The sequence below is a fragment of the Peromyscus eremicus genome, chromosome 7, assembly GCF_949786415.1.
Source record: "Peromyscus eremicus chromosome 7, PerEre_H2_v1, whole genome shotgun sequence".
Lineage (NCBI taxonomy): Eukaryota > Metazoa > Chordata > Mammalia > Rodentia > Cricetidae > Peromyscus > Peromyscus eremicus.
The window spans coordinates 59,028,115-59,054,716 of record NC_081422.1 but is presented as its reverse complement, the minus strand read 5'-3'; the positions used below and the strand labels follow the sequence as shown (position 1 = coordinate 59,054,716).

At 50.8% G+C, this 26,602-nt stretch overlaps 1 protein-coding gene across 19 annotated transcripts in view; it reads right to left on the bottom strand.

Annotated features, from left to right (window-relative positions):
- Megf11 (multiple EGF like domains 11) overlaps window positions 1-26,602 on the bottom strand; it is a 214,805-nt gene that overhangs the window by 169,460 nt on the left and 18,743 nt on the right. For 17 of the 19 annotated variants that reach the window (XM_059266952.1, XM_059266953.1, XM_059266957.1 and 14 more), the window contains one exon: window positions 1,928-2,020. The exons of the other annotated variants lie outside the window; for them this stretch is intronic. In XM_059266952.1, the coding sequence (XP_059122935.1) occupies window positions 1,928-2,020 (93 nt within the window). The remainder of the gene's footprint in view (window positions 1-1,927; window positions 2,021-26,602) is intronic. 19 annotated transcript variants of the gene reach the window in all.

Here is a 26,602-nt window from a genome sequence, read left to right as displayed (position 1 = left end):
GTTTGGTAAACCCATTGTGGTGCAAGACCTGCTCAACACACTGTCGAATTCCATTCCTCAAAGGCCACCAGAGGGCAGATCAGACAAGACAAAGATAGCGTCTGAAAGGCCCCCAGACCCACCCGTCTACAAAGACAGCGTCCGAAAGGCCCCCAGACCCACCCGTCTACAAAGATAGCATCTGAAAGGCCCCCAGACCCACCCATCTACAAAGACAGCGTCCGAAAGGCCCCCAGACCCACCCGTCTACAAAGATAGCGTCTGAAAGGCCCCCAAACCCAGTGTCTACGCAGCACTGAGCCAGCTGTGCTAAGCATACAGCCTGAGAGAGACTGAGGCCTCACCCCCTCCTTCACGGGCCACCCCCATTCTTGGAAGAGGTAGCAGCAGCAGCTAGCAAGGTCACCCAGAAGGGTCACCCACTCCAGTCAGATGTTTCTTCCCCGAAGATCCACTGTCAGCAAAATTACACTGAACCAAACGTGGCCAGGGGTCATGCCCTCGGACATTTCTCCCACTGTGCTTCCTGGACTTCAGGTCCACGGAAAACTGTTTTAACACTAACACACACATCCTTCAGGGTCACTCTTCCTTGTCTGGCCTTCCTTCTCAGCCACAGCCTTTCTTTAAGGCAGTGGAGTGGGTAGAAAAGGAGGCTGTGAAGCCATTTAGAGGTTCCCCACACATTACAGAGCGGCTCTGGGAAGCTCCAAGCAGATACGGACCCCTCCACCAAGCCAGGAGAGTCCCCGAGACTTTAGACAAAGACCACTCATCCCATGCCTTCCTTTGGCTGGCATTTTCTCGTGCTCTGGCTAGACAAAGACATAGGTACCATGTATCAAATCTGCCTATCAAAAGACCACAGCGAGGTTTGCCCGACCCAGCAGAGAGCTGGGGAGGGCATACACACTGTCAGGCTAATGTGTGTCAAAACCCAGCAAGCCTCTCCCTAAGGTGTTACAACATCCCAGCCGCTACGGGACAGAGGACACAGGGGTGGCTCCCCAAGGCCTGAAAACAGTGGGACTTAGGCCTCTAATGGGTTGGCCTAGGTATGGCTTCACTCAAGTCACCATTAAAAGGGTCTACCCCAGCTCAAAGCAGGAAGAAAATGGGGCTCCAGTGCTAGTCAAAGCTTCTGAAAAAGCCAGCAGGGCCGCAGCATTGAACAGTTATTGACGGGTTACAGAACGCACCTGTGGAAGGGGGTCATCTGAGACTATCAGAGGGAGAGGAGGTGGAGGAGGATTCATCTCCAGCTGTACTCCTGGCAGCGAATTTCTTAAGCTTTGCCTGATATATCCCTCCTCTAGGGGACGAGCACCACAATAAAGATAATGTCTCATGTTGCTGTGGGTCACTGGGTCATCCACAGGTGTACCTGACTCCTTACCGGTCAGGTTTGTCTGAGAAATGGGCATTCTCTATGCATGGAGATATAGGAACAGTGTCCTGCCCCTAGGAGTATCCCCTTCTCCTACTACTGGGGACACAGAGATATCCTGGTAGTTGACAACCTCACGTACCAGCTCCTTGTACACCCATGGGCACCTGTGAAACAGTCTCTGAACCAACCAAGCCAAGGACCAGGCCTAATGACCACCTGGGTATGTACACAGGCACACACATCATCTCAAGTTCATCTCAGTCCTCAAAGACCATATATAGAGGTGGGTCATCAAAAGAAAACTGTACAAATGACCCCACAACTCTCTACACTTACAATCCTCAAGACCCCATGACCCATCTCCCCATCCCTCTGGAGCCCTTGACCCCAACAAATGCTGTCACACATGAACTGTATCTGACATCTTCCTGACATCCAAAGTCATCTCCACCAGACACAGGAATGAGCTTGCATATGCCACCACCCCTTCCTATGTCAGAACCATGGGCCACTGGTACCCAAAGCCCCCGGACTCACCGCTGGAGCAGTCAGGGCCTCCCCATCCAGGCTCACAGTGGCAGGTATCCGGGGAAACACAGCGGCCATGCATACACTCCTCGGTGCACAGGGCTGCGGGCATGAGAGGGTAGAAAAGCAGACAGTGAGAACCAACCATCTGGACACAAAGCAGAAGCCACTTCGTCATGGGTCCCTGGTCCCAAGGATGCTCCAAACGTATCTTTGGCTTGGGGGATAAAAATCGAACTTAATAAGACTTGAGTTGTTTAACTCGAAATGTGTCTGACAAGAGGGTCTATCTCAGCCTCACTTCCTAAAACTAAACCCTAGCCTGAGACAGGGCAGCCTTGGCTTTTTGGTAATATCACCTTCAGGGGCTAGAGATGACAGAATCCCCAGTACCTCATAAATCATGTGTGGTGTCACACACTAATCCCAGCACTAAGGAGGTAGAGGAAGGAAGAACAAGAGCTTATGGTCATCCTCAGCTACATTGTGAGCTGGAAGCTAGTCTGATTACCTTAAAAAGATAATCTCCTACAGGCTGATGTGGTGATACATGCCTGTGAGACTCAGGAGCGTCAAGTTAGAGGATCAAGAAGAATTTGAGGCCAGTCTAGGCTGCCTAGAGAAACCCTATCTCAGAGAGAGAGAGAAACAGAGACAGACAGAGACAGAGACAGAGACAGACAGAGAGAGAAATAAAAACAGAGAAACAGAGAGGAGAAAGAAAAAGGGAAAACTGGGGTGGGATGGCGGGGAGGGGGTGGCTGGAGAGATGGCTCAGTAGTTAAGAGCACTTGCTGCTCTTCCAGATGACTCAGGTTCAGTTCCCAGCACCCACATCTGGCAACTCACAACTACATTGTAACTCTAGTTCCAGGGGACCCAAGGCCCTCTGGCCTCCACTGGCATTCACATCCACGAGGCATATGGTCACATACAGACATGCACACGTGACTAGAAGTAAAATAAATCTAAAACTATAAAAACTCCAGTGTTGGATTTGTGGAGCTCATACACAGGCCAGAGCCCTCCATGACACTCCCAAACTCTTGCCACATGTGCTCAGCAAACCTGCCCCCTCCATCTTTTGCCGGCCCCAGGTTCTCCTCGCTAAAGCCCCTCATGTAGCAGGCTGCCTGGCAAGTGCAGACACTGTGCCCCCACCTTCCTGCCCCCCATCTTCCTGCCCCCCTTCTCAAACATCCCTATTTTGGGGTTCTCAAATGTCAGCAAATCTGCAAAGTATACAAATGCTGAGGGGAAAAAGCAACAGCTAATTATAAGAAAGTAATTAAGAGAGACATCCACGATGATGATAATTGTAATTAGAAAGTGCCTGGCAATTTCTTATCACGCAGTCAAATGCTACAGCCCCGGAGCCGCCAGGCTAGGCAATGAGCGGTTCCCGTCCACCGCACCGACACTGAGCAGTCTATTGACAGCCAGTGTGAGTAAGGGAGATTATGGCTCTCTCCTTTCGATAGAATCCACATTTTCCAAGGTCACCCTTTGCTCCCCCAGAGATCTGCCCCACCACCTAATCCATCAGCCAAGAATTACAGAAACCCCCACATGCTACCCCCACTAATTTTGCAGGCTCGGGAAATCAGCAGCTATCATCAGCCCTGTCAATCTCCCGGGTGGGCTTGAGATAAAGGGCTTTTACTCTGAAAGCAGAGAGAATTCATCTTGCTGTCTGTTTCTGGCCTGGGCTGAGGAGCAGGTAGCCTCCTCGGGTGAGTCTGGAGGGCTGCCACTGACCTGCCGCTTGGCCTAGATGCTAACTTGTGTGTCAATGGGCCTTGTGACCGTTGGTGTGGGGTCTTCTAGCCCTCCCCTAATGCATATGCTGGCCCTGGAGCTACTGTTCCTATAGTTACTGCTCTAGCTCTGTCTAGGTCCCCAGGCAGGGAAGACACGGGAGAGCCACTTCAGATGGCCCACAGGTCAGAGGTCTGTTAATCAGCCTGTCCCTGCGTAATCTACACAAGCAGCTTTTGAGAAGGCCCTGGTTTGTGCTAAGGACCTGCATAGCCCCAGTACTGGAGATCCCTAGGGATGGCTTCCCCAGCTCCCTGACTAGGGAACCAGGCTGAGCCTGGATCTGGGGACCAACTCTATTTAGAACCACAGTGACCTGCTCACTGGGTGTTAACAAGATCCTAGCCAGTCATCCTAGCCAATGACATTCTGAACAGGTTCAAATGGGTCTGTGTCCCCGGAACACACAGGGAAGCAGGTGCCCATCTTTTGCTCCCCATCTCATGTCAGCCTGTTGGGCTCTGCCAGCTCCCAGTGATGGCCTTGCTGCTCTCTCCTCTGTCACCATCCCTGCAGGCTGAGGACCCTGTGGATGCACAGCTGGGCCTGCTTAGATCACAGCTTGTCAGCTCAGCTCAGTGAGGATACCTCCAGCTGTTTGCTTCCTGAGTGCAGAAAACCCAAACTTTGACCCTGGGGTCTCTGCCAAGGTGGTGGAAGCCTTCCATGAATTTTTAACGTGCAGAGTGTTGGGAGTGGAAGAAACCTCAGAGAAAAGAGAAAATCATATCCAGCCCCTTCACTGTATGCACGGAGAAACTGAAGCTCGAGGACCCATTATCTCAGACAGATATGGTGTATCAGTCAGCCAGGAGCGAACTCGGGGATAAGCTTCCTGGGGGCCATTGAAGGTGGAGGGAGGTGAGGATACTCAGACTGTGAGACTTCCTGTTTTACTCAGATACACCATCTCCCCCATCCTGGCTAAGGAGCGAGAACTTAAGGTCCAGAACAGAGTGCTGTAGCTGGCCCTGGGGAGCTCAATGAGAGCTGGAGACAGGCCAGAGCCAGCTTCCACACATTGAGCACCCTGCAGGGGGAGAGGACCCGGGCTGTGACCACCTGAAAGGAGGGAAGAGGGAAGAGCAAGGCCTCAGGCAGCATCTCTGGGATCCCAGGGACCCGGGACACTTGCCTAGCCTCTTGCGTCCTCTCCTTGGCCAGCAGGAATGGCCTTTGGGTATTCTGAGAAAGCTAAACAGTGCCCAGCCTTCTCCTTTGGTCCCTTCCAGGGTCCTAGAGACCCAGAGTACCGGTTGTCAAGCACCTTCCCACATGCTGTAGCCACAACCCCCAGCTTAGACCTGTGTTCAGAACGCTGACCCCCCCCCCCACAACCCACACATGCCAAGCAGGCACTCAACAAGCTCCAGACCCACTTCCAGGGATGTGGGTGAGCTCCCTATGTTCCCTCTAGGCCTCACTGTCCCCTCTCTTCCTCGTCCTTCTACTGCGACCACACTGACTGCTTTTTAAAACCTCAGTCTGTTCATATTTCATAGGTGTTGTTTAGACAGATGTTTGAATCCTGAAATATTGATGACAAACACTCGAGGCTGAGATTGCTAGAGCTGGCATTTGGGGCACTGTTTGAACACCTGGGGGAAGAGAGGAGAGTCACCTGAAGGTTAGCGAAGTTAAGATACCCATGGCAGCCGAACTCCAACCCCCGGGTCCCAAGGGAGCCAACGATAAGCAGCCCCTCCACAGAAACCTGGGACTCGCCCAGCAACTGTCCCCTTTTTTACCCCAGATGCCACATAGCTGACCCTGTGGAGGGACCAGGTTAGGACCTTGCCATCCCTGACTCCCTCTCTGGCACTTGCAGCTTGACAGGAGACTTTTAGACAAGTCTTTCTCTCCACTCCATATCCATGTGCTCATGAGCAGGGACCCCAATGCAGACTCGATGGGACCAGCCTCAAGTCAAGGGGAGTAGGCAGCACTTCCCCTCTCCAGCCCTACTAAGAAACCTGAACTTCTCTCTCAGCCCCCTCTCGTTGCCCCAACATCCAATCTTGCTTCTAGCATCTTCCATCCTCCTGGCATGCTGGGAACACGGCTGCTGAGAAGCAGGTTGCTGGAGCTAAGACACATGGAATCCACAGCAGCACAGGGGTGGACCACGGGGGTTATTCGGTGGCTCTGCTCACCTCTATCCCTGGGTTAGCTCCCAATTCGGTGGGGGATGGTGGCAGGCTAGACCTCACAGGCTGTGGGGATCAAGTGAACTGATAAAAGGTAGTATCAGGGCATAGCAAGTGCTAGAGAAGCCTTGCTGTCACTACTAGCAGGGTTTCCTTGGGCCTCGTGACGTCATCCTGTGACACTTGAGCCTTTTCCATCACACACACACACACACACACAGACACACACACACACACATACACACACACATCACACACACAGACACACACTACACACACACAGACACACACTACACACACACAGACACACACAGACACACACACCACACACAGACACACACACACACACACATACACACACACACACAGACAGACACACACACACAGACAGACAGACAGACACACACACACACACACAGTTACCCTCATTCCCATCCTTTATTGTGGTTCATGGTGGGGGGTCTGCAGGGGTCTACTGGCAGATCCCTGGTGGGAAAGAATGTCATAACCTAAGTTTAAATCTGAGATTTATCAACTACTACTGCTCTACCAGTACCATAAGCTAATGACCCCCTTCCATGTCTTGAGAACTCAGAGTTGTTGCAAAGATTGAATGAAATGTTATGTGGCTGATGAGATGGGTCAGTGGATAAAGGCACTTGCCATCAAGCCTGACAACGTAAGTTTAATTCCTGGAACCCATATGGTGGAAGGAGAAAACCAACTCCCATAAATCTAGTTGCGACCTCCATAAATGCACTGTGGCACATACATGCCTCTTCCCCACCACACTCCATTAAATACATAAATGTAATACATAAACACTTAGATGAATACCCAGAAAATATTGTGTCCAAAAAACAAGAGCTGCTGAAATCTCTCCACACCCCCACAACATTCTCTCTCTCTCTCTCTCTCTCTCTCTCTCTTTCATCTACACACACACACACACACACACACACACACACACACACACACCCCACACACTCACAGGATTATCCCATATGTCCATGCACGTACACCATATGATCTGAACCCCTCCCATTCCCATGATCATGTCACACACAGGATCGTCACACAGGCCTGTGGGGTGTACACTCTGGGGTCTGGGCTGAGGTCTAAGAAGGTGACAACTGCTTTTGTTTGTTGCCACTTCCTGTGGAAGGGTCTCCACTAATTCTTGCCCCGCTTTTGTTTGTACATTTTCTGAGTACCCACTATATGCTGGGCCTGGAGATTTCACGTGAGTGGTCTCAACCTTGTACTCCATAGTTTTATGTCAACTTGACACAAGCTAAAGTCATCTGAGAGGAGGGAACTTCAATTAAGAAAAAGCCTCCATAAAAATCAGGCTGTAGGCAAGCCTGCAGGGCATTTTCTTAATTAGTGATTGATGGGGGAGGGCCCTGCCCATTGCAAGTGGTGCCATTTCTGGGCTGGTGGTCCTGGATTCTATAAGAAAGCAGGCTGAGCAAGCCATGAGGGCAAGCCGGTAAGCAGCACCCCTCCATGGCCTCCGCATCAGCTCCTGCCTCCAGGTTCCTGCCGTTTCAGCTCCTGTTCTGACTTCCTTCACTGAACAGTGGTGTGGAAGTGTAAACAGAACAAACCTTTTCCTCCCCAGCTTGCTTTTGGTCCTGGTGTTTTATCACAGCAGTAGAAACCCTGACTAAGACAAATCTCAACCTAAGGCCATCCCAGCATGCTTTGGAGAGTTCACTTTCATAACTTCCTCCAATGTTAACCTCAGGGAGATCCCCTCTGAGGTCTCCAGCCCCTGAGGAACATAGGCTGCTTCCTCCTCAGTTTTGGTAAGCCCTCACACAGTAGGTGCCCTGTATTTATGGGTCCCACACTCCTCCACTTGAGCAGAGCGCAGTGTGAGCGCAGTGTTGTTCGTGTAGGGAGCTCAACCTCAGAATATTTTCTTCTCCTTCTCCACCTGCATCTATATCACGACCTGTCAGTGACAGGAGCCCCTCACCTGCCAATCAGGATGACCCTGTGCCTTCCCGAAAATCAGACTACAAGCCCGTGTAGACCCCCAGAGAATGCCTTCACCTTTTCTCCTGACCCCCTCACCTTCCCTGTGCCCAGGGCTGACCTCCAGGGCCCATGTCCCAGGCCTCCTCATCCTCTGGCTCCTGGGTAGGTCCAGCCGGTGGGAGCAACCAGCAGACAACAGGAAGGGAGGTTGTACCGTGCGAGCCTAAGGTCCTAGGGAATGGTTCTCAGGTCTGAGTGATGGCAGCGGCTCAGATAGATAGATGTTATACCGGTTCTCAGCGGTTTCCACTACCCCCCCACCCCCTACCCCGCCGCCTTTGTTGGTTTATTGTTTTCAGATGAGGTCTTATGTACTCCAGGCTGACCTCAAACTCACTATGTACCAGAGGATTGCCTTTAAATTCACCCTTCGGCTTCCACCTCCCAAATGCTGGGGTTACAGTGCACACCATCACCCAGTTTGCGTGGAGCCAGGGATACAGTCCAGGATGCTCTGTATGGTAGGCAAGCACCTTACCCACTGAGCTACTTCTGCAGCCCGTTCCCACCTTCATAAAAGCCATCACTTTACCATTAAACTCTCCCCAGGGACCCTCCCCATCACATCCCCCATCTCTTTCTGGAAGCCTAACTGGTCCAGAGCCATGCTGGGGTCTGAGGTCACCCACGGGCTGCTCTCATCCATATGCTGCCTTGCCACCTGGACCTCAGGTGGAGACAAGCAAGTGGCAGTCCCAGACTTGGTGCTGACTCACTGTGAGAACGTAGCTGAGCTCCTCTCTCCCTCAGACCTCCATTTCTATGTCTGAAACGAAGGGGTTAGTGGCATGACCCGCTGTCACTCTAGTTCTGGGTGTGGGGGCTACAGTGCAGCAGCAGCTTTTGGGTTGGTTCATTCATTTCGAATGAAGCTTGACAGGAGCTAAAGAGATGGCTTAGTCAGTAGAGGACCTGCTTTTGAACCCAAGACCCCAGGTTTAAAAAGTCATGTATGGTGAGGCACACATGTAATCCCAGTACAGGGAGGCAGAGAAGCAGATCCCTGAGGCTCCCTGGCCGGCCAGCCTAGCCTACTTGGTAAGTTCCAGGCCAGTGAGAGATGATGTCAAAGAAAAGACAAGGAGGACAATGCTTGGGGAACAACATTCAAACACACACACACACACACACACACACACACACACACACACACACACGGCAGGGGGACAGAGAGGGAGAGAGACAGACCTGAAACACGTACAAACATGTATACACACACATAAAATCAGCTTGGTGCAGGGACAATGTGTTCTGAGGAGCAGACAGCATCTGGAGGGGCAGTCTTCGGGGCACAAGGAGTTTGCATGGCCAGCCCCTCAGCAGACAAACTATGAAGACAACACTGGCCCTCCTGACCACTGGCTGCCCCTCATGGTGGAGAGTCCCTTGAATCAATTCTCCATTCTATTAGCATTCCACCCAAGACGACCCATGAGTCCCCAAGGTGCTCATGGTAATATATTTTGCCTGGCTGCTTGCAAATGGTCTCACTAGTTAATGGAACTATAAAATTCCTTCACATGAAAAGGTCAAGACAAATAAAGACATGCTTCCTGGCCCCATACCAAGTGAGGACTAGAGAAGGCCTAGGGTCCAGACACAAGGTAGCCTCCAGAATTCCATGGCATATGGCTTCTGGAGCTTCCCATGACCCCTCCTTCCCCCCTGTGCCCCAAGGCACATTGATCAGCCCGACATTAGCATTCCTGGCAGGAGCCACCGACCAGGTTGTCATTGGATTCTGCTTAGAAACAAAATAACCTCCATCCAAGTGGGCCCAAGTGCCAATTCTGAGGTGACATGCTTAGCATGAACAATTCTGCCATGGCCAAGGTCACAATCCCTATATGACATGTATATATGTGTCTGTGCCTGTGGAGGGGGACTTAGGAATCTCCAGGGAGCTCTAAAACAATCTAGAGATGAGTTTCCACCAGTAATCTCTGTAATCACCACCCTCAGCCAGGAAGAGCCAAGTCAGCTGGCTCTTCTCCGCACATCTGGACTTGGCTTTGAGTGGCTACGGCCATATTTGACTCCAGGACATGAACAGTCACGTTTAGGAAGGCAGCTGTTCCCCTGCAGAACCAGGAGGATATAAAGGATACAACATCTCCCTGGTCTGGGGAACCAGGCCTGCAAGTTCCACCCCACCTCACTTCCACCCTCTGAGCAGGCCCTAGCACCTCATCTTCCTTTCAGGGCACTCTAGTTGACTGCGACCCTGTGGTGCTGTGTTGCTATGGTACCGGGCTTCCTGCTCGGCCATTCATTAGCTGCATGTCTTTGGGCAGTCTTCTGACCCTCAATGTCCTCACCCACCTCATCTGTGATCCTGCAAACACCAAGTAAGTGAAAGCCTGCAAAGTACCTACAACAGGAGCTTCCAGCTGTGCCCGGTCCCCCACTTGCTACTGTTGTTCATATTCCTCTTCTCAGGACTGGGTAGAGAACCTGGGACTGGGTAGAGAACCCAGGATATCATGGCCCCAGTGTGGCATTTTCAGAGGATGATCTGAAGGCCTGAGTTAGGGCCAGGAAGAATCCCTTGTTAGTGGAGGCAGGGAGGGAGAAACAGCATTGACTGGGAGCATTAGGGGTATGGGGACGGGGGATGGGAGAAGCCACAGTCCAGGTCAGCTCACGGTGGATAATCACCCACCAAGGGCAACATCGTGTACAGCTCCTTTCTCTGAAATGGAAAAAGACCATGACTCAGCCCCCACAACTTCTCTCTCATGGAGGCCCAAGAGCTGTGCTGTGTGTGTGTAGTGAGTGAGTGTGTGTGTGTGTAAATGTGTCTACCTGTCATGTTCACTTTCAGGCCACCTCTTCCAGGAAGCTCCTCGTGACTGCATAATCCAACCCTGCCCCAAGCTGGGCCAGGACCCCTCCATGCTATCTAGCATGCAGCTGGCCCCATAGGCCACAGCACTGACTTCTCTGTTCTGCTCACTGAGCTCCCACCAACAAAGGCAAGAAGGAGGTCTCTGTCTAATATCTCAGTGTTCCAGCATGGAACCAGACATGACAGAAGCACAGTCAACAGGAACTAGACCTCTGTCCTTCCCCATCCAGGACCCTTCATCTCCTGTGTGTCCCACGCCGGTCTGCTTGAGGGTGAACAGCTATATAACTCAGCTAAAAGACCTGGCTATGCTAAGCCCCAACACTCCATTGGGTTCAGCCAAGGAGTTGTGCTTGTTTATTTTTAAGACAGAGTCTCATAGTCCAAGCTGGCCTCCACTTCCTATGTCACTGAAGATGATTGTGAACCTCTGATCCTCCTGCCTCTACCTCCTGGGTGCTGTGATTACAGGCTTGTGCCACTACATCCAGTCCTTGCAATCCTGAGGATGGATGAGATCCAGGGCTTCCAGAATGCTAGGCAAGCACTCTACCAACTTAGCTCCATCCCAGCCCTGACAAAATGCTTTTCAGAAAAATGCCTGGTGACTGTAGCTCCCAACGACTTGTCACAGCCAAACCCGGTGGAGAAGACTGCAGCCTCCCATCCCATTCTAGAGCCCCCAGGGAGCCATCTGTCATCAGGCACCAATGTTAGATAATAACACCTCTCCCACCCCACCCACATCAGGGGACCTCCCTCACATCGCTACCAATCATCCTAAGATAGTAGCCTGACTTGCTTCAAACATGGCTGAACTTCGAATACTGGTTTACCAATTAGAATTGCCACCTGTCAGAACGCTGCTATCAGGTCCCCGCATGCGGCAAGCCTGCCAACCATGCGGCCTGATAAAAGCCCTGGCCTGGCAGTCAGCAACCTCCAGGGTACAGAAGGCCCAGGGTCTGCTCCTGGCAGCCCAGCCTTCCCTGCTTTGTAGAGGATTTTCCCAGTGAGCTGCTCCAACCCCCAGCCTGTGTCCCTCAAGGAGCAACAGCTTTCAACTTGTTAATGACGTTGGAACATACGGCCTGAGTCAGCAACCCTCAGCACACGACCCAAGGAGAGTTTTTTCTAGGTCTTTTTTCCCCCGTTTGACAGATGCCAGACTTTCTCCAGAAAGACACATTCCGACTGATTGATTTTTTTTCCTTAGGAAATTGATCCTTGCCACCTACGAGGCAAGCAAAACATGAAGCTCGTCAAGTATTCTTTTTTCCTTCTCTTTCTTTCTTTTCTTTTTCAACACTGACTTAAAAAAAAAAAAGTTCTGCCTCTCTCTTAAAATTTGCCTTCCCCAAAGGAGTTGGCCTCTTCTTGTGGCTTGTGTGACAGGGCCCCCAAAGAGGTGGTGATGGAGGGTGGACAGATGGACCAGTGCCCAGTGCCTGTCTTCCATCAGACAGACCCCAAGTAGATCAGAGCGGGTCAGCATGTGGCTGTCAGCTAGACAGACTTAGGTGGGAGTCTCAGTGCCTCTCCCCGGCAAGCTGTGTAACCCTGAGCCAGTTAAAATGATGGAGTGTTAGAAAACCTACAGGTCTATCTGGGTCAGGAGGCAGAACAAGATGAAGCCTACAAAGGTTGGGCAGAGTAGGCCCCAGCAAGGGCTCAGAAATCCTGGCTCAAGACATTACCACTGGTTTTAGAAGCAGCAGCATGAACTTGACCCTCAGACATGCTGAGGTCAGGGCCTAGGAGCTGGCTCAGTCAGGAAAGTGTTTGCTATGTAATCAGGAAGACCCGAGTTCGATTCTCAGCACCTATATAAAAAGCCAGGTACAGAGGCATGCGTCTGAAGCCCTGGATCTATGTAGGAAGGCCGACAGGCAGATCCCTGGAGCCCACTAGCCAAGCCAGCCCAGCTGAATTGGTGAGCATCAAGTTCAATGAGAGACTGTCTCAAAAACAAGGTAGAGACAGATTGAGGAAGTCAACTGAGGTTGACCTCTGGCCTCCACATACACCCCCCCACACTCACATATGTGGACACACATGCATGAACACATACGTACATACAAGGAAAAAGATAAACATGCTGAGCTCAGAGACTTCCGCTGACACTCAGAACCACGGCATCTTTGCAGAAAGGGCCAAGTAATAACACTGTCTGTCTCCACTTCAGCTAGACATTAGCATCTGTAGCTCCTTGTCTAACATCTCATGCCGAATTCCATCCACCAGCTCTGTCAGCAGCTAATGTCTGCTCTGCTCCAGCCTCCATCCGCTGCAGCGTAACTTCAAGTGAGAATGGCTTTCTCCAGCTCCTAGGCCTGTGCACTGACTGGCCTTCCTTCCTTACCTGACTGACGGAGGTCTCACTTCAATGTCACCCACCTTAGGAAGTGGCCCCTGAACAACCTCAGTAAGTTAGGTGATCCTGAGACAGCTCTCTAGCACCTTCCCTGCCCCATCCTGGTCACGTGATACCGCTTGGCTGGAAGAATGATACTGTTTATTCTCACTGTCACATCCTGGGGTCCAACACAGTACAAGCACTCAGCAGCTTCGTAAACAGCTGTTGGATATTTGATGGAATGAATCCACATCGTCCCGATCCTCTGGACAGCTCCGATTACTAGAAAGTTCTACGCTTCACTGAGCTGAAATCTGCCTTCTCAGAGCTCAGGTGCAGTACTGCCAAGCTTGCCCCTCCCCGCCTCTGGCTCCAGGTCCCTTCTGATTCCACCTGACCAGCATCCGGAGGCTTCAGGATCTGAAGTAGGCCCAAGACAAAGTAGTAGGAAGCACAGCTCCCAGTAGGTATGTCTAGGATGCATGGTGCCCACCCTGTGCAATCACCCCCCCCCTTTGGTATTAGTCTTTGTCTTGGGTCCACTCTGAGGCCGTCACCCTGTCTGCTGCGAAGGCCACCCCATGGCTCAGGAGCTAGGTACCTGTTGCATCCCCAGTAGCAAACAACTCATGGTCCTGCTGGTTTTAAATCTCATGCCCATGAGGAGCTAAATTAGGAGCCGCTTAGCATCCCTTATTAACAGCTCTAGAAACGACATAAAGGAGATGGGAGAGACTCCCATCCCAGCCCTCCCCTGCCTTCCCATCTAGAACCTGTGCCCAGCCATGAGAGCCCTAAGTTCCTGCACTTTCTGGGAGTGATTTTATGAATGAGTCCTCATCAAACTGCAGCCTTTCATGGCGCGGATTGCCAGGAATGTTCTACTTTACAGGAGTTATATATCACTAAAAAGATCCCTTCTATCCTGGCCTCCTTTGCCTCCCTGGCCTGAGAGTCAGGGATCTCCAGAAAATGGTTGGTTATTTGGTCTAAGCATTGTTGGGGTGGAAAGAGCAAGCTTCCAGAAGTTGATTTCTGTCCTCCAACCTGAACCATTCCTGGCTCGGCTGAAGCCTACTGTCTCCTGACAACTTAATCGTGAGGACATGAAACACTTAACATTGTTTAAAATGTTTAAAATCCACTACCACTCGCTATACAGCTTCTATATGGTGAAGACAGGATCGAACTCAGGGCTGTATGGACTAAGGTGAGGAGACTCTCCCTACCATGGCCTCTCTGACAGACAGAACCTTGCAAGACCAATGGGTAAAGGGGCAACACTGGCAACCCCAAAGGGATGGTATAAAGCACCAGAGTGGCTCATGGACGCTAGGCAGAGGAACTGGGGTGAAAGGTCGAGGCCCTGTCTCACATACTTATCTGACCCTCATGCCTATCTGTGTCTTTTGGAGAAGAAGCTCAGCTTCAACATGACAAATATTCAAGGTCACGTGCCACAGACACATACACAGACAGACACACACACACACACACACACACACACACACACACACACACACACACACACCACAGTAGGAAAATACAGTCACAGCAACACACCCAAGGGCATCAGTGCAATAAAACCCAGGAAGCTGGGCCAGAGTGGCAAAGAGCAGAGAGCTTAGCATGCGGCACCCTTCGTGAGAAATTACAGGGCAAGGATATGCATATGTATGTCCTTAAATATACCTCGAACATCTCTGCAAAGACCGTGCAACCAGTAACTCCCTCAGGAGAGGGGCTGAGGAGTGTTCACCCACTTCTGCAGCTGATACATTCTGAGCCAGGAGAACACGCTATCTGTGCAGGAAACGAAGACTACTGAAACTGAAAGAGGAATCTCCAAAAAGCCTCTGTGGCCACCCACAGGAGCCTCAGCTGGAGGACTCCATCCAGCGTCCACACAGCAGCCAGTCCCCAGTGACGATGTGTGACCACACAGTGACCTAAGGAATGGTACCGGAAAGTTTGGAGAAAGATTTATCTCTGTCCAGGAGCTGGACTGTGACCTCTGCCTGCTGCTAAGCTGAGACCCTGGTAGTCACCTCCCAGCAGTGACTGTGTCCTGTTACACAGAACCCTGGATCATCAGCAGGTTCTCCAGGGGCTCCACAGTGCCCGAGGGGGGGTAAGGCAGCAGCAAAGGTTAGCAGCATCCACATCCCACTGGTCTCACCCAACACCCAATAAAACGGAACTTCACAGACTCCTGGGATGACCTTTCTGCCTGTGTCACATTGAGAGGGGCACTGATTTACTCACATACGAGCCAAACTCATCCCAGCTTTTCTCAAAGTGATCTTCTGAGACATCTGCCTCCTCCCTCTTCCCATTCCTTCTCTCTTCAGCTCCTCAGTTACTTTCTGACCTGCAATGGCCATGGGTTTTACACAGGGAAGAAATCCTGAAGGTGTGTGCAGAAAGGAAGAAACAAATAAACAAACAAACAGAAGACAGAAGGCGAAGGAAGAGGGGGGAGAGACTGAAGAAAGGTGTGGTGGTTTGAATAAAACAGCCCCATAGGCCCATAGGGAGGCGGAGTGGTACTATCGGGAGGTGTGGCCTCGTTGGAGTAGGTGTGGCCTTCTTGGAGGAAGTGTGTCTCTGGGGGTGGTGGTGGTGATATACCCCCAGTATCTTCTGTATCTCAGAAGCTTAAGCCAGGCTTAGTGTCACATAGTCTCTTCCTGCTGCCCGCGGATCCAGATGTAGAACTCTCAGCTGTATTTCCGACACCGTGTCTGCCTGTGTGCTGCCATGTTTCCCACCATGATGGTAATGGACTAAACCTCTCAACTGCAAGCATGCCACAGTTAAATGTTTTCTTTTGTAAGAATTGCCGTGATCATGATGTCTCTCCACAGCAATAAAACCCTAAGACAAGAGGCAAGCAGATCCCAGTTTCTATGTTTGGAATATTTAGATACTAGTCATCTGGACCCCTTTGTAATATCTAAGTTTGGGTTCATTTATTTGAGACAGAGTATAATGTCGTTCAGGCTGGCGTCAGACTGTCTCTGTAGACCAAGGTGATCTTGAGCTGGTTTTGTTATTGTTTCTTTTCCTTTTCTTTCTTTCTTTTTTTTTTTTTGTGACAGGGTCACCTGTCTCCAATGCTGATCTTGAACTTGCTATGTAGATGAGGATGACCTTAAATTTATGACCCTCCACCTCTACATCAAGTGCTGGGATTGCAAGCCCAAGCCACCAAGCCCTGTTTATGTGGTGATGGGTCTTGAACCCAGAGCTTCACGGATTTTAAGTGACCATCTTCCAACTGAGCTACATCCCCACCCACTTTCTGGTTTCTCAGGTGCATGTTTGACTCTTTCTTTGTTTCCTCAGCTTCCTTAAACAAGCAAAACAGACCTGTTGTCCCCACTTTCCAGATGAGGACACTGAGTCTCAAAGTCACAAGGGTACCCCTGGCAACTTCTCGCTGTGGCACACAACACCTGTGGTGTTCTCACGGATGTCACTCACAGCAACTTGTGTTACCAGCTGTCACCTTGCATATGGGGGTGGGGCTCATCCAGCAACCTGGACAATCTTCTGCCACCAGAGGACGAAGACCCCTGTCTGCTGTTCCTTCTAACCCTCAGGTCGGGCAGAGCGGATGCCAGGTGGATGCTGGCTGGTTGCTGAGGAAGGGGACACAGAGCCATAACAGGCCACTGTGATGGAACGAGGATGGAAGCCTGGCCTTACAAACTGCTTGTACTTGGAGTGTGTCTGACAACACCGCTGCCATGAGCCAGAAGCCTGAGAAGGGCAGGATTCATTTTCTCCCAGGGGGATCAAACAATAAAGGAAAGGTGACGAGTAACTCAACCCTTTAAACACATAAATAATGTTGCCTCTGCCACCCTGTGCCCCCAGGGGCACACATATAAGCACTCAACAGAACATTTCACCAGAGCAACAGAAACAGTCTGATGCCCAGAGTGCATCTGAGGGTTACCATGGAGCCCAAGCATCCTGGAAGCCAGACGTCAGGCCTCAGCCTTGAGCTTCGTCCTTTTATACTTTGGGAGACATTCAGTGCCCAGAGCCCTGCTCCACATTCCTCCAGGACCACAGCAAGGATCTGCCTGAGTGGCCTTGGATACACTTGGCTTCCCAGAAGCCAAAATCAAAGTGGTGAGTCATTTCTCGCCACTTGCATACTCATAGTCTAACAGATAGGTGGGTGTTTTTTAGAAATCATAAAGTATGGGAGCTGGGGAGCTGGCCCAATGGATAAGTCAGTTGCTGTGAAGGCGTGAGGACTGGAATTTGGATTCCCAGGACCTGCCTAAAAGCTAGGCAGGCATGTCAGCTCCTATAATCCCAGCACTTGGGAGGCAGAAACAGGGTCCTTCAAACAAGCTAGCTAGCTAGACTTTCTGAAATCGGCCAGTTCCGTGTTCAGTGAGAGACCCTACATCAATAAATAAAGTGAGAGTAGTCAAGAGAGACATGCAACATCAACTTTGGACCTCCATATGCATATGTGGAGTACATACATGTGCACCAAACACATGTGAATAGACACACACACACACACACACACACACACACACACAAAGACAAATTGTAAAGTACTGTAGGAGAGTTGGGTGGCTGGGCTCAAATTTTGTTTTCACCACTTAGGAACTTGGAAATCAGTTAATTCCTAGAGTGACTCATTTGCTGTGGGTGCTTTTCCTCGTGTGTGTAAGAACCAGCAGCTGACAGTGCCTTGCAGAGAAAGGCTGCCTTGAGCACAGAGGAAGGGGAGGGAAGAGCACAGGTCTCACTCATCCACGCATCTCCTTCTTAACACTGAGGTCACAAGGCCCCTCTCGACCGTGAGTGTTCCTGACTTCCCATCCCCTCTTGACTCCCTCTTGACTTGCCGCTCACAGACAGGGTCCTCTAGAAGTAGTCAGCTGGGAATCCCTGCTCAGAAGAGGAAGTTCCTGGCAGTATCATAGCAGGAAGCCAGTCTACCTTGGAGACCCCTTATCTACAGACAGAGTTGACATCATCATCTACAATATGAATCCCGTTCCCATACAGGGAAGAGGAGATCCCAAGGTGGGTGGTGGTTCCCTGTACCTGTCAGTCTCAGGGCTAGTATCACTGCCTATACCCGCAACTCTTCCACACCCCAGCCTCTGTTCTGAGGCCTCGTCTGTGCTTGGGCTGGTTCAGCTGAGAATGCCAAGACCATGGGTCCTATTATAGTGGAAACTTCTAGGAATCTGCCCTCCTTCATCTCAACCAACCCACTCACTCTGGTCCCCAAGATCTCCCAGGGTTTTTGTATGCATGTGTATACATGAGTGTGCAAGTGTACTCAGACATCAGAAGATAACCCAGGTATTCTTTCTTTTCTTTTCTTTTTTTTTTTTTGGCTAGGGTTTCATTGGTTTGGACCTCACCAAGCGAGGTTGGCTGATAGGCGAGTCCCAGAGATCTGCCTGTCTCTTCCTCCCCAGAGCTGAGATGACAAGTGTATACCATCACACTTGGCTTTTTCTTATTTGTTCCACATGGGTTCAGTCTTAGTCACTGTTCTATTGCCATAAGAGACATCATGGCCATGGCAGCTCATAAAAGAAAGCATTTAACTGGGGGCTTGCTTACACTTTTAGAGGGTCAGTCCATTATCATCACGGCCGGAAGTATGGCACTGGAACAGTAGCTGAGAGCTACATCCTGATCTGCAGGCCAAGAAAGAGACACTGGGCCTGGCGTGGGCTTTTGAAACCTCAAAGTTCATCCCAGTGACACATTTCCTCCAACAAGGCCACACCTCCTCATCCTTCTAATCCTATCAAAGAGTTCCATTTCCTGCTGGCTAAGCATTCAAACACATGAGCCTATGGGGGCCATCTTTGTTCAAACCACCACAGGTTCTGAGGATCAAACTCAGATCCTTGTGCTTGCAAGGCCAACTGCTCCCCAGGTCCCATTTTCTAGTTCCTTAGTACGCAGAACCCCTGGTCAGCTCAGAACCTCCCCCATTCAGTTCTGCTCCCCAGGTCACCTGTGAACTCTTAACCCTTACTCCCTCATCTTCCCATCTGAGGGGATCTCATCATTGGTTCGCAGAACCCTTGGTTCTTTTCCTTTGTGAAACTGATCAAAAACATCTTTCTTTCTTTCTTTTTCTTTTTTTCTTTTCTTTCTTTCTTTCTTTTTTTTTTTTTTTTTTTTTTTTTTTTTGGTTTATCGAGACAGGATTTCTCTGTGTAGCTTTGCGCCTTTCCTGGAACTCACTCTGTAGCCCAGGCTAGCCTCAAACTCACAGAGATCCACCTGCCTCTGCCTCCTGAGTGCTAGGATTAAAGGCGTGCACCATCACCGCCCGGTCAAAAACATCATTTGTGATTTATCTGGAGACAACTACCGGAAGCCTCTCAATGAACTGCCAGATCCATGGGATCTAAACCCCAACTCCCTTTTCCAGCCCTCATATCCACAGCCAGCCACAAGCCAGGGCACAGCGGCCACTCAATATATACTGTCAGAATGAAACTAAGTCAGGGGTAGGGTGCAACATTGTGGTAGTGTTTGCCTGGGTTTGATTCTCCTGTACCTCGACAGTCAGGTCAGACAGACAGACAGACAGAAAGCTGTCTGACAATTTAAGTACGTTTGCTGAGTGGATGAAAAGGTGTAATAATTAGTGTCCAAACACCAGCCAACAGACATCTTTCTTTTCCTGCCCTCCGGTCCTGCAGGATCAAATACAGCACCACACATGTGGTGTAACAAAGGGAACATCCAAACCATGCCGGACCCCATATGTTACCTCTGAGAAGTAACTAGGCAAGAGTCATCCCCAAGAGGACATCCAGGGAGGTTAAGGGTCTCTCCAGCATCACACAAACACCAGTAAAAGCGTGGGAATCAAAGTAGGCTGTCATTTTCTGCCACGATCAAGCTAAACAGAACTGCAGCCCTTCCTCTATTCAAGGGGAGGGACAGGGAGGGCCTGGGACTAATGTCATGCTGGATTATGAGCTCCCTGGATAAAAGAACATGTCTGCTTTGTGAATTTCTGTCTTCCTAGCACTCAGCCCAGGGTCTGGTACATAAGAGGTACTCGAAAATCAATTGTTAAGTCAATAAATGATATTTTAGTCTGGAAAAAGAAAATATTTTGGCAGAAAAAAGAGGGAGTTCTTTAAATATCTGAAGAGTTGGGCTTGGGAGTGCTTGTCATACAACCATGAGGACCAATGTTCAGGTCCCCAGAATGCACATATAGCTAGATAGTGGCCCATGTGTGATACATGAGAGGCAGAGACAGGGATCTCTGGGGCAAGCTGGCTAGCTAGACTTGGAGAATCAGCAAGCCTCAGGTCCAGTGAGAAACTCTAAGTAAATAAGGTAGAGAGCAATCAAGGAAGACACCTGAAGTTAACCTCAGGTCTACACACACACACACATCACACACACACACACACACACACACACACACACACACACACACACACACATACACAAGCAGTGGAACCAAGCTGGGCCTGGACAGTCATCTCTGAAGCTTTGAGCTCCCCACCCCTGCTCCTGTGGACTTGTAGGGAGGTCAAGAGGTTTCCTCAGTATTGATCAAATAATCAGATACCAGCACAAGTAAGGAAATCCAAGCAAGGCTGCTATTGTCTGCCTGGATTGGATCAAACTAAATGTGAAACCCTCTGTGTGGCCAAACTTGCCTATCAGGAGTGTGAATGATGGCCCAGAGGCCTCTGGGAAATGTCAACATCTAGAGACAAATGCCCAGAGCCCCACCTCACTCTGAGACTGTGGGATTCCTTGACCAGGGTGCAGAGAAGGACCAGGACCCAGCTCGTGTCTCCTGATTTGCTGCCCAGCTGCGTGTGCATGGGACCTGGAGACCTGGACCAGGACCTCGCCTCCACTCTGTGCCTCAGCTCTTCCATTTGGCTTTGGTCTTGGGTATGTCGCTATAATGTTGCAGCGAGTCCAAAGGGCACAGCTCTATCTCCAAGTGTCCTTGGTGTCCTTACTCCCCACTGTCCTCCTGGAAGCTCCCTTCCATCATCGGCTGAGCACAGCCTCCCACACAGCCCACAAGCTCAGCCTGGGGTACTAGACTGCTACCTCCCCAAGAGCTGTCTCTCAAGTGTCCTCTCCCGGCATGCAGGAGCCTTTGCACAGAGGATGAAGGTACAGAATGGTGTGGAAGATGTGGTGGTGTAGCCCCATCTAGTTACAAATACACAGGGGGAAAGGGAGGTGGCCATTTTGGAAAATGGCACCAGCTTCCCTGAGCTTCTAAGTAACATCAATGGATTCGGCTTCCTTTGCCATCCTCTCCTTTGGTGGGTATGACGAGGGACAACTTTCAAGTGGCCCCCATACAAGGAAAAGTCAGGTCCCTGAAGGAGACAGTGAGGGTGAGGGCAGCTGTACTGCTCAGAGACCACGCCTCCTTGTCACCAACGCAAAGGGTCAGGGACTACAGTGGCTGATCTACACCTTGAACCAGCAGGCCCATTGAAGACAGAATTGGTCTTGCTGCTCCTGGGGCTGAGTGAGTGAGCCCTCATCCACCCACCACCTATTTGGGGACAAGCTGTATCAGGGCAGGCAGTTTGGTTTCCTTATAGTCTCTCTCTGGCCGACGCTAAAATGGTTGACAGCTCCTTCTAGCTCTATATTTGTTTTCTTTTTCTGAAACAGAGTCTTTATCCCAGCTGGCCTTGAACTCACTACATAGCCAGGGATGACCTTGGACGTCTGATCCTCCTGGCCCCACATCTTCAGTGCTGAGGTTATAGGCGGGTGCCACCATGCCGCGGCTTATGTGTTGCTGGAGACTAGGCAAGCGCTCTACCAACTGAGCTAAATCCATAGCCCCAAGCACTTCTATAAGAAATGAGAAAAGCCAGCCATGGTGGCACGCTGCACCCCCCCCCCCACGTGTCTTTCCTCTCGTATCCTTGGATGGGCAGCCCTTCCTCTGCAAAGCCACCAAAGACCCAAGGAAAGGAGTTAGTACTGGAGTGAGAACACACCGGAATAAATTCATCCCTGCAGCCAGCTGGGGAGGTGGGGACTGAGAGAGCCTCTTTGGGGGAAAGATATTAACAGTTACAGCCAAGCAGAAGTCCCTCATCACCTTTAATTCTCCCAAAGGGAGCCTGTCCAGGTTGAGTTATCTTCCATGGGAAGGAAAAGCCGCCCTGGCCCTTTTAACCTAACACGGATCATAGAGCAGAGAAAATATAACAGCCCCAAACCACTAAGCACTCTTCAAGTAGACTCCGCAGCCTGCCAAAGAAGCAAGAGGGGGCTGGGTTAAAGGAATGACATTTATGTTTTCTAGAGGAAGTGGAAGGCTTCCCCGCTGGGCAGAGGCTGTGGGCAGAAGCTGGAAGGGCCTTTGCTGCTGGTGACCTCGGAGATAAGCTCTGACAGGCCCAGGAGGCAGCCCAGGGTGTCCAGGGTAGAGTGGAGCTGGCCAGGCACGAGCATGCAGGGAATTCCATCTCTCTCCATCATGGACCCACTCGACTGCTGCATGCTAAGTTCCCGCAGCACACACAGGGAAAAATCGCAAGTCTTGTAATTTGCCCAGATGGTGGGAGCTCCCGGTTGCTCCTTCTCCAGAGACAGCTGTTCAACCGCTGGGCCATATGGCTCTCCTTGCTCCGCAGCCCGCCCCGGGAAATAAAACACTTCGTACATGCAACTCTGCACATCTCAGATCCATCTCCTGTTCCGAGCAGGTAATTAAGACCTCCAGCTGAGTTGGGGCACCCTGCGTGGCTGTCCGCACAGCAGAGGCCACTTTTTAAAGCTCCATTCATGTCTGCACAGTGGTGAGGTACGCCGCCAGCTTGGCTTTCTTCCGCTATCATAGAAGCCAGGATGGAGTCACTCAGAACCCCAGACACACCCCAGGACCCCCTTAAGGTTGCCTGACATCTACAATAGGCATCTTTCTTCCCAGATGGAAATGGGAAAACCTTACATCCACTTTTACATCCTCTGAATTGTAAAAATGATTTCAGTCAGAACGATTACAGTCAAGAGCAGCTGCTCCCAGGACTCACCGACTCCTCCTCAGAAGAGTCAGGAGACCTTTCTCAGGTAGGTAAGGTCCTCAGATCCACACTCTGGGATCAGGACCATCATATCTCTCCAAGACACCTGCAAGCTGAATCCCGGGACCCTGACGAGACCAGACTTCACTGTTCACAGCATGGGGCTGCCACACACTTCTGGGACAATGAGCCTAATGCAATTTCTTTACAATCCTTTCAAACAATTCCATAGGAAATCAAACAGGGGGCCTGTGGCCCCACCTTGCAACTCTGTGTCTCCCTACATCTAAACTGCCATTCCGTTTGTCACGCAGCCTGGCAGGAACACAGCCACAGTGGAGGACAGGGTACAGGATCCCACCCCTGTCCAAAGCATCATCCACATCTTACCTAACCTTATTTGTGAGTCTCAATAGACGGTAGTACTCCCACCTCCTCACACAGATGAGGAGACTGAGGCACGGAGCTGCTACAAGCAGGGTTTCCAGACCAGGCTTCCACCCAGCAATGACAAGTGAGATGTCATGGTACTGCACCGCCCGGAACATGAGCGTGACTGGCAAGGAGACTGGAGGACACCCCTTTACACCTGAGGTCCAGCCCTGGCTTTCAGACATTGATGCTAATGCACTTGGCACCTTCCAGCTGCCCAGCTCTCGGACAAGTCATTTTTGCTCCTCTGGAGAGGTTTTACACATCTTATGTGTGGATGTAAATAGGTCACTACACACTTTTTGTTATTGTTTGGGACAAGGTCTCACATAGCCCAGTCTAGCCCCCAAACTCACTCTGTAGGTGAAGATGACTTTGAACTTCAGATCTTCTTGCCTCTACCTCCTAAGTGTTAGGATTACAGGCATGAGCTACTGCGTTCAGTTTATGCAATGCCAGAGATTGGCCCCAAGGCCTTGAGTAGGCTACATAAGCACTCTACCCTTAAGGCTGCATTCCCAGTCCTGTGTCATTATTTTGAGGATAAACAGGACACATGGAAGCCTGAGACAAGCATGGGAGGTCCTTCCTTGCTCCAGTGTCTGTGGAGACCAATGTCCTACAGAGGCCATCACCTGGACTCTGTCCCTCAAGTTAACGATATACAGTCAAGCTTCTTCCCACCTTGGATGCAGCTGTGCAGGTCCACATCCCCGTCAGCCTCTCAGCCTACCCCTCCGGAAATGGAGCAGACTTTTGTGAGTCCGTGAAGGCCTGAGGCAGCTGTTCCTGATGCAGGAAGCAGTGGCTGGCCCTAGGGAGGCCAATGGTGTGGTGGGCACAGAGCCTGGCTATAAATACTTGCCATATGCAAACAAGCCTCATGGCTTTTCCAAGGGGTGTCACACCTAGTTCCTATTTTTCTTTACCACTTGGTCTGCCTTAGGCCCTGCTCTGGTGTAGCCCTTAAGCACTGCAAGCACACTTTCCATTCTGAACTGTCCAGTGGTCTTGGTTCCCCTGTTAACTCGGCCCCTGACTCCATGAGAAGACGCTCTGTTCCGCCATGCTTTCAAATCACATGTAACAGACCTTGTGAATCAACAGGTCTTTTGATTCACAAGGGGGACAGCTTGGAAGAATACAATGCCCTCCTCTTTCTTGGAGTGTAAAGTCAGCCAAGGGGAGAACTCTGATGGCAGACGCCACTCGGTGTGTGTGAGAGCAGTGGGTGCCCCTTTGACCAAAACCACCCTGCCAAGCATCAGATGGCATTTGTGTTAGAGCAGAAGATTTGAACCTGAGAACCAGTAGGGAATGTCTTCTGAACCAGGTCTGGCTTCCGGGCTTCCACGCACAGATGCGATGTGGTTTCAAAGGAGGAGCCATGCTCTGATTAGAACTAAATGGGGGGGGGGGACTCCTCCACAAAATTAATGGAGTTTGCCCCAGGGCCTACACCTGCCACACAGTTTTCGAGTCCAGAGAAAAAGGAGCTGGGACAGGAAAGAGAGCTGCCAACAGATGAAGGAGAAGCAGATGGGAGAGAGACCAAGGTCCACTGCTTCCTCTGCCCAGCCCTGGCCCCGCCTGAGCTCGCTCCCCAGCATCCATCCCGTCCCATCCCATCCCATCCGCGTCCATCCACTTGAAATGCTCTCTGGAAGTCCATTGTGCAGAAACAAGATTAAAAGGGCCGGCAGAACAAAGCGCTCGCCGCCCTAACAAAGGCTTCTCCACTTAGTAAATTAGAAGCTCTTTCTGTCTGACACACTTTTAAAGGGAAATCTTCAATTACCAGGTGCCCGTGGGCCGGAGCAACAAAAGGTTCCACCAGTGACTTTATTCTCAAGCCCAGAGCAGGCACTGAAGTGGTTTTATGTAAGACAGATACTAATCAAGTCCATATAATTTTGTGAATCCTTTATGGAGGACTGAAGGGCGTTTGAGCCCTGTGGCTGCTTCAAAGAGATTTCTGCAGCTTCTGCATTTACCTTGCCAAAAGCTTAGCTGAGCAAACAAACAGAGCCCTGTAAATCACGGGGCTCCTGATTTACTATCAGGCCTCTGCAGTTTGTTTGGTGGAGGGGAGTTTGTGGATAAACAGAGACCAAGGCCTAGGTCCCTCCACCTGGCCATGCCAATGAGAGGAGGCGATCTGTGTGTCACGTGTGTGTGTGTGTGTGTGTGTGTGTGTGTGTGTGTCACGTGTGTGTGTGTGTCACGTGTGTGTGTGTGTGTGTGTGTGTGTGTGTGTCCATCTGTGTCCCTGTGCACATGACATTTGGACATCTTCCCCAATTGCTCTCCACCTTTTTAAAAAAAATTACTTTTTTTTTGTTTTGTTTTGTATCTGTTTGGGGGGGCAGTTTGGAGGTGAATGGCACAGTACATGGGTAGAGGTCAGAGGACAACTTGTCAGCACACTCCTTCCACTAGGTAGGTCCCAGGGATAGAACTTAAGTCATCAAGCTTGGCCATGAACACCTTCATCTGCTGAGCATCTTATTAGCCCCTCCATCTTAGTTTTCGAGGTCTCTTGTTGAGTTTACTGATTCAGCTGGATGGGCTAGCCTGCAAGCTCCCAGAATCCTCCTCGTTGCTGTAATTTCAGGTGCGTTTGGCATGGTCTGGTTTTTTGTTTTTTAAACTTGAGGACTGGGGACCTGAACTTAGGTCCCCATGTTCATGTGGGAAGTATTTTAGCAACCGAGCCATCGGCTCCAAGGCTGACTTGACATTGAGGCCACACTGCTCCCACATCCAGGTGGCCCTTTCTTTCCAATTGGACATAGGGGAAAGGTGGCCAGAGGGTGAGTCCTTGGTCTGGCCGGGGGAGGAAGGAGACTTTTGCCTGTGGTACCAGGGCTACCTCCAGCCTGGGAAATGAGACGGATGGGGTCTGTGGCTTCTCTGCCCCCTCCAGCAGGAGTAAAGGAGTCACTCTTGCTCCCTCGGTGGTGATTCAGAAGTGCCGATGGCTGC